The 9,751-nt window shown below is 39.9% G+C and overlaps 1 protein-coding gene across 1 annotated transcript; it reads left to right on the top strand.

Moving 5' to 3' along the window:
• Positions 1-386: 386 nt before the first annotated feature.
• Positions 387-2,376, top strand: LOC129842467 (zinc finger protein 135-like; the record flags this gene model as incomplete). The annotated part of the gene is made up of 1 exon (XM_055911034.1): positions 387-2,376. A coding segment is annotated over one exon (1,401 nt), but the record flags the coding sequence as incomplete, so codon positions are not given.
• Between the last annotated feature and the right edge of the window lie 7,375 nt (positions 2,377-9,751).

Genomic DNA, 9,751 nt, shown 5'->3' with positions numbered 1-9,751 from the left:
TACTACATCCATAACTTGTGGTTTCCTCATTAGCAGATATACTACATCCATTACTATCGGTTTCCTCATTAGCGGGGAGGTGTTTCTGCAATCAAATTGTGTGCGCATCGCCCTTGTGCCGCAATTTTATTAAACACAGAAAGGGGCCTATATTGGAGACCAAAAGTCGTCTGGCACACTGCTTAGAGTTTCAACAACATGAATAACTTATTTCTAGTCTACAATCATTGATGTTACTACTAAAATAAGACTATTCTTGCTCATTTTAAGACAATTGTCAAATAATTTTAACATTCATTACAGACGTCAATTGTTGTACAACATCATGGCTACGCTGTTGGCATCACCTTTTACAGTGGATTTCCATTGTTGTGGGCCTTTAATCATCTGACTTTGTTCTTCGCACAGGAGAGATACGGGACTATCGTGGATCTTCTGGGGAGCCTCAACAACCTCATGATGCTGACGAGGCAGAGAAGAGTCTCTCCAGATCAGAACGCCTCAATAAACACCAGCAGAGATCCACAGGGAAGAGAACTCACTGCTGCTCTGACTGTGGGAAGAGATTCACCTCATCAGGCATTAAAATTCATCAGCGAATCCACACAGGAGAGAAACCTTATAGCTGTGATCAATGTGGGAAGAGTTTTGGTCAATCTTGCCATCTGACTCAACACCAGAGAACACACACAGGAGAGAAACCTTATAGCTGTGGTCAATGTGGGAAGAGTTTTGGTCAATCTCGCCATCTGACTCAACACCAGAGAACACACACAGGAGAGAAACCTTATAGCTGTGATCAATGTGGGAAGAGTTTTACTACATCTGGCTATCTGACAGTGCACCAGAGAACACACACAGGAGAGAAACCTTACAGCTGTGATCAATGTGGGAAGAGTTTTACTAAATCCGGCTATCTGACAGTGCACCAGAGAACACACACAGGAGAGAAACCTTTTAGCTGTGATCAATGTGGGATGAGTTTTACTACATCAAGCTCTCTGACTATACACCAGAGAACACACACAGGAGAGAAATCTTATAGCTGTGATCAATGTGGGAAGAGTTTTACTACATCTGGCTCTCTGACAGTGCACCAGAGAACACACACAGGAGAGAAACCTTATAGTTGTAATCATTGTGGGAAGAGTTTTAAGACATCTGGCACTCTGAATGTACACCAGAGAACACACACAGGAGAGAAGCCTTATATCTGTGACCAATGTGGGAAGAGTTTTACTACATCTAGCTCTGTGACTAAACACCAGAGAACACACACAGGAGAGAAATCTTATAGCTGTGATCAATGTGGGAAGAGTTTTACTACATCTGGCTCTCTGACAGTGCACCAGAGAACACACACAGGAGAGAAACCTTATAGCTGTAATCAATGTGGGAAGAGTTTTACTACATCTAGCCATCTGACTCCACACCAGAGAACACACACAGGAGAGAAACCTTTTAGCTGTGATCAATGTGGGATGAGTTTTTCTACATCAAGCTCTCTGACTATACACCAGAGAACACACACAGGAGAGAAATCTTATAGTTGTAATCATTGTGAGAAGAGTTTTCCTACATCTAGCCAGCTGACTTCACACCAGAGAACACATACAGGAGAGAAACCTTATAGCTGTGATCAATGTGGGATGAGTTTTACTACATCAAGTCATCTGATTCGACACCAGAGAACACACACAGGAGAGAAACCTCATAGCTGTGATCAATGTGACAAGAGATACTCTAATAAAAGGTGTTTGATCAAACATCAGAAAATGCATACATGAAGAAGTTGTTTCATGATATCAATGAATTAATGTCACAATGTAGAATGTTTTAACATTGTAGTAGGAGTATTTTAATGATGTCACAATGTAGAATGTTTTAACATTGTAGAAGGAGTATTTTAATGATGTCACAATGTAGAATGTTTTAACATTGTAGTAGGAGTATTTTAATGATGTCACAATGTAGAATGTTTTAACATTGTAGTAGGAGTATTTTAATGATGTCACAATATAGAATGTTTTAACATTGTAGAAGGAGTATTTTAATGATGTTCTACCTTATCCTTATCGTTTACCCTGTTCAATTGATTGCAGCATGATATGGATATTAGCTTCAGGGGAAAATCCAGGCTCTGAATTGAAAGAGTATTATTTAACAAAAAGTGACTAACAAAAAAAGAGCTGTGTTACACTTACTGTGTTGGTGACCCACTTTAATCAAAATGCAGCACTTCAAAATGTAGCTAGCTGTTTTCTACAAGTTGAAAAAGCTGCTTGTTTTAAAAAAATACATGTAATATGATAATTGTTGCAGATGTTTGTGTATATACACACATGAAAGCAGTATAATAAATTGTTCTATAATCAATTTTTATTAACAATCGTTCATTCTTAGATGTGCTAACCCAAATGCTAGACATTGGGGCCCGATCCAACAACATGCCTATCGAGTGAACCCTGAAAAGAGAGAGAGAAGTAAGGTGGAAAGTTACTACGGATATTGCAGGAGTTGGTTACTGATTGTCTCAAGGGTGGGCAGTCAGCAAGTTTTGCGTTTAGCCAGTGCGTTGCCATGGGTCACTATTTTGACTGCACGTTTTTCCCTATTGGAGATGGGTTTTGTTTGGGCTCGTTTCAAGGGAAAGAGAGTTCTAGAAGCTAGTTAGTTTTAGGTTTCTTTGTGGGAAAAATAAATATTGTTTTTAATTGTTGTTAGACAGACACCATGTTTATATTGGTGAAGGTGAAGCATTGTAGTTGATTATAATGTGAAATGGAAGTTGTTTTCTGTTGTTGGTGAGCAAACTCTTAAGGTGTTAGTTAGTCTTTGGTTTTTCCATTTATGTTTCGAGGTTGGACTTTAGCACGTATAGCTCGTTAGCACGTAGGATGCACTGATAAGTGTCACTTCGTTAGTCAGTATGTGTTACACCTGTGCTGGCTTGTCCATCTCGTTAGTGGGAAGGTGTTTCACCTGAGCTGGTCCAGGTTCTATTTAAGAGTGTCTGGCCCAGTGCTCCAGTTGTCTTGATAGATGTGGAGAGTCAACACCTTTAGTTGCTCCACCTTTTTGGTTTTCTTCCTGTCTTTAAGTTTATTGTGGGTTTTTCTTTTGTTTTCCTCTTCTTTGGCAGATTTAGTGGGTCTTATGGTGAGTGTCTTTTAGGTCCCAGTTGTTGTTACTAGTCAACTTTCATTGGACACCCCCATAGTGTCTTTCAGAGCCCCTCCTAAAAAACAAGCTTATATTTTTGGATTGGATATTTTAATATTTTAATCAATGGCATTTCCTTAGGATGCTCATTAGTCTTTAAGTTGGTATTATTGTTTTTTATCCTCTTATGTTTGTGTTTCTAAATATTTCTGTTTATTTTCTTAGTTTTTTTCTGTGAAGCCATTGTGTTGCATCCATGTCTGATATGTGCTTTATAAATAAAGCTTGATTTAAAAATATCAACAGACTCTTGGTCCATCTTAGTATGAAAATCAGTGTCAATCCCACTTTTCCAGCCTGCTGAAGGCGTGGTGGAGTGGTAAACACCACCCCCGGCTCTACCAGGGGCTTGAGGTGGTCTCCCACAGCTCTGCTTATGTCATGTTCTGTGGCCTTGCAGTTCCATTTCTTGACTGCCCTTGCAACACAGAAAGAAACATATTTAGTCATATTATATAAAACACTCAAAGTAATGGATGTGGAGCATCTATGGCCTCAGTTACACCTGGCACCTAAATGTAACTTCTGTCATCAGATCACTCCAAGCTCCATTAGGTTCAGATCTAACAGGATGGGCCTTTGACAGTCTGGACGCAGTCAGGCCACTGAATATAAATAAGCAACTTAAAGAGGTGGGGTGAATGAGTGGGGAAAAGTACATTCTACACAAATGACCTTCATAATAGCAAAGAACAAATGTGTGTGCCTGAGGGGAAATTAACTTTCATACAGCCAAATGGGGTGAGAAATTACACCAATATGAGTGGACAATTTGCACTAATGTAAATAAACATAGATGATGGAACATATTCCCTTTTGCTGACGTGATGAACCACTAAGGGGACATAAATATTTACCATCTAAACCATGTGTGACCTCTCACCTCTCTGGCTGTAGAATTGTTCTTCCTAACCAGTCCCTCAACAGCTCTCTGACTGAGCTCCACCCTCACTGGGTCTTTAGAGGAGAGGAAGGCTGAGGAGGGATGGAAGGATGAATGGATCAGTCAGTCAATAAAGTGTAGAGTTGCTGTCTATGCTGTTTGACAAAATCACTATTTTAGTAGTTCATTAAAGTAAATAAGGCTTTATGACTGCTGAATACCAACTATCAATCACTTAAATCATGTATTTTCAGATAGAGATACATCCTTGGGACGTCCCTAGCCTGTTGAAGTTGACATTTAAAATGGTTAAGGTTAGGGTTTAGGGTAGGGATGTCCCAAGGATCCCAGATAGCATTGACCATTGTGCATTCTTCTGTCTCTTTTACATAGCAGGTGATGGGTTCTGACTTCTGTACTTTTAAATATGAAATATCCTTATGTGAAATTGAATGAAACAATAATGTATGTTGATGCTAATATGATGTACAATATTCCATGATGTTTCTATATGATAACAATAGAGTAATATATTTAATATGATGTACGATATTCCATGATGTTGCTATATGATAACAATACCGTAATATATTTACTATGATGTACAATATTCCATGATGTTTCTATATGATAACAATAGAGTAATATATTTAATATGATGTACAATATTCCGTAATGTATTCCGCATAATATATTTAATTTGCCATATACTGTTTTTTAAGTTTCACTAATACATTTTTATTAACTTAATTATGATTCAACGTCAGTTCACCGTTTCACCTCATACTGTATTGGTTCTTCCGGGTTTGACCGTCGGCGTTGTATGAGCTACAGTACAGTACCGTTATCTAGCTAGCTAACGTTATGTCCTAACTAGGCACAACTAGGTTTGGATTATTTCCCTCAACTATATTATTTCCCATATATTGTATATCGTTTCCATAAAGCCAACATGGCTTTACACTCATTAACGTAAGTTTCCAATCTAGAGCAGTTCTCACTTTTGTGAGAATGAACTAGCTAACGTTAACTAACTAACTAACTAAGGACGGTGACCTGTCCAGACGAGATGTTACAACGAACTGAATCGTCAACGGAGGTCTTCCTCTTTATATAGCCTGCTACAGCATGCAATACTATTAACTCACAAGGGGGCATAACGTTACATGTACAATACTATCCCATTTTGGAAACGTTACCTGGACAATACTATCCCATTTTGGAAACGTTACATGGACAATACTATCCCGTTTTGGAAACGTTACATGTCCGCCCCCTTGTGGAGGGAAATTAATATCTTAGATGGTAGCTGTAGATGGGATTCAAATAGATTTTTTTTTTTTTTAATTTTTTATTTTTTTATTTCACCTTTATTTAACCAGGAAGGCTAGTTGAGAACAAGTTCTCATTTGCAACTGCGACCTGGCCAAGATAAAGCATAGCAGTGTGAACAGACAACAACACAGAGTTACACATGGAGTAAACAATAAACAAGTCAATAACATGGTAGAAAAAAAAGAGAATCTATATACAATGTGTGCAAAAGGCATGAGGTAGGCAATAAATCGAATAATTACAATTTAGCAGATTAACACTGGAGTGATAAATCATCAGATGATCATGTGCAAGAAGAGATACTGGTGTGCAAAAGAGCAGAAAAGTAAATAAATAAAAGCAGTATGGGGGTGAGGTAGGTAAATTGGGTGGGTAGTTTACAGATGGACTATGTACAGCTGCAGCGATCGGTTAGCTGCTCGGATAGCAGATTTTTAAAGTTGTTGAGGGAGATAAAAGTCTCCAACTTCAGAGATTTTTGCAATTCGTTCCAGTCGCAGGCAGCAGAGAACTGGAAGGAAAGGCGTCCAAATGAGGTTTTGGCTTTAGGGATGATCAGTGAGATACACCTGCTGGAGCGCGTGCTACGGGTGGGTGTAGCCATCGTGACCAGTGAACTGAGATAATGCGGCACTTTGCCTAGCATAGCCTTGTAGATGACCTGGAGCCAGTGGGTCTGACGACGAACATGTAGGGAGGGCCAGCCGACTAGGGCATACAGGTCGCAGTGGTGGGTCGTATAAGGTGCTTTAGTAACAAAACGGATGGCACTGTGATAAACTGCATCCAGTTTGCTGAGTAGAGTATTGGAGGCTATTTTGTAGATGACATCGCCGAAGTCGAGGATCGGTAGGATAGTCAGTTTTACGAGGGTAAATTTGGCGGCGTGAGTGAAGGAGGCTTTGTTCCGGAATAGAAAGCCGACTCTAAATTTGATTTTGGATTGGAGATGTTTGATATGAGTCTGGAAGGAGAGTTTGCAGTCTAGCCAGACACCTAGGTACTTATAGATGTCCAACATGATGGTGTTTAATATCCAACATGATGGTGTTTTATATCCAACATGATGGTGTTTTATATCCAACATGATGGTGTTTAATATCCAACATGATGGTGTTTTATATCCAACATGATGGTGTTTTATATCCAACATGATGGTGTTTAATATCCAACATGATGGTGTTTTATATCCAACATGATGGTGTTTAATATCCAACATGATGGTGTTTAATATCCAACATGATGGTGTTTTATATCCAACATGATGGTGTTTTATATCCAACATGATGGTGTTTAATATCCAACATGATGGTGTTTTATATCCAACATGATGGTGTTTAATATCCAACATGATGGTGTTTAATATCCAACATGATGGTGTTTTATATCCAACATGATGGTGTTTTATATCCAACATGATGGTGTTTTATATCCAACATGATGGTGTTTTTAATGTGCAGCACAACATGACAACAACATGACAACAACATGACAACAACATGGTAGCAACACAACATGACAACATGGTAGCAGCACAACATAACAACAACATGGTAGCAGCACAACATGACAACAACATGACAACAACATGGTAGCAGCACAACATGACAACAACATGGTAGCAGCACAACATGACAACAACATGACAACAACATGGTAGCAGCACAACATGACAACAACATGGTAGCAGCACAACATGACAACAACATGGTAGCAGCACAACATGACAACAACATGGTAGCAGCACAACATGACAACAACATGACAACAACATGGTAGCAGCACAACATGACAACAACATGACAACAACATGGTAGCAGCACAACATGACAACAACATGGTAGCAGCACAACATGACAACAACATGGTAGCAGCACAACATGACAACAACATGGTAGCAGCACAACATGACAACAACATGGTAGCAGCACAACATGACAACAACATGGTAGCAGCACAACATGACAACATGACAACAACATGACAACAACATGGTAGCAGCACAACATGACAACAACATGACAACAACATGGTAGCAGCACAACATGACAACAACATGACAACAACATGGTAGCAACACAACATGACAGCAACATGGCAACAACATGGTAGCAACACAACATGACAACAACATGGTAGCAACACAACATGACAACAACATGACAACAACATAGTAACAACACAACATGACAACAACATGGTAGCAGCACAACATGACAACAACATGGTAGCAGCACAACATGACAACAACATGACAACAACATGGTAGCAGCACAACATGACAACAACATGGTAGCAGCACAACATGACAACAACATGACAACAACATGGTAGCAGCACAACATGACAACAACATGACAACAACATGGTAGCAGCACAACATGACAACAACATGGTAGCAGCACAACATGACAACAACATGGTAGCAGCACAACATGACAACAACATGACAACAACATGGTAGCAGCACAACATGACAACAACATGACAACAACATGGTAGCAGCACAACATGACAACAACATGACAACAACATGGTAGCAGCACAACATGACAACAACATGGTAGCAGCACAACATGACAACAACATGACAACAACATGGTAGCAGCACAACATGACAACAACATGACAACAACATGGTAGCAGCACAACATGACAACAACATGGTAGCAGCACAACATGACAACAACATGGTAGCAGCACAACATGACAACAACATGGTAGCAGCACAACATGACAACAACATGACAACAACATGGTAGCAGCACAACATGACAACAACATGGTAGCAGCACAACATGACAACAACATGGTAGCAGCACAACATGACAACAACATGGTAGCAGCACAACATGACAACAACATGGTAGCAGCACAACATGACAACAACATGACAACAACATGGTAGCAGCACAACATGACAACAACATGGTAGCAGCACAACATGACAACAACATGGTAGCAGCACAACATGACAACAACATGGTAGCAGCACAACATGACAACAACATGGTAGCAGCACAACATGACAACAACATGGTAGCAGCACAACATGACAACATGACAACAACATGACAACAACATGGTAGCAACACAACATGACAACAACATGACAACAACATGGTAGCAACACAACATGACAACAACATGACAACAACATGGTAGCAACACAACATGACAACAACATGGTAGCAGCACAATATGACAACAACATGACAACAACATGGTAGCAGCACAACATGACAACAACATGACAACAACATGGTAGCAGCACAACATGACAACAACATGACAACAACATGGTAGCAACACAACATGACAACAACATGGTAGCAGCACAACATGACAACAACATGACAACAACATGGTAGCAGCACAACATGACAACAACATGGTAGCAGCACAACATGGTAGCAGCACAACATGACAACAACATGGTAGCAGCACAACATGACAACAACATGGCAACAACATGGTAGCAGAACAACATGACAACAACATGGTAGCAGCACAACATGACAACAACATGACAACAACATGGTAGCAACACAACATGACAACAACATGGTAGCAGCACAACATGACAACAACATGGTAGCAGCACAACATGACAACAACATGGTAGCAGCACAACATGACAACAACATGGTAGCAGCACAACATGACAACAACATGACAGCAACATGGTAGCAGCACAACATGACAACAACATGACAACAACATGGTAGCAGCACAACATGACAACAACATGGTAGCAGCACAACATGACAACAACATGGTAGCAGCACAATATGACAACAACATGACAACAACATGGTAGCAGCACAACATGACAACAACATGACAACAACATGGTAGCAGCACAACATGACAACAACATGACAACAACATGGTAGCAGCACAACATGACAACAACATGACAACAACATGGTAGCAGCACAACATGACAACAACATGGTAGCAACACAACATGACAACAACATGGTAGCAGCACAACATGACAACAACATGACAACAACATGACAACAACATGGTAGCAGCACAACATGACAACAACATGACAACAACATGGTAGCAGCACAACATGACAACAACATGACAACAACATGGTAGCAGCACAACATGACAACAACATGACAACAACATGACAACAACATGGTAGCAGCACAACATGACAACAACATGGTAGCAGCACAACATGACAACAACATGGCAACAACATGGTAGTAGCACAACATGACAACAACATGGTAGCAGCACAACATGACAACAACATGGCAACAACATGGTAGCAGCACAACATGACAACAA

Source organism: Salvelinus fontinalis, unplaced genomic scaffold (assembly GCF_029448725.1).
Source record: "Salvelinus fontinalis isolate EN_2023a unplaced genomic scaffold, ASM2944872v1 scaffold_0041, whole genome shotgun sequence".
In the NCBI taxonomy this organism is placed as follows: Eukaryota; Metazoa; Chordata; class Actinopteri; order Salmoniformes; family Salmonidae; genus Salvelinus; species Salvelinus fontinalis.
Note: the sequence above shows the minus strand (reverse complement) of the source record. Positions and strands in the feature narration are given on the sequence as shown.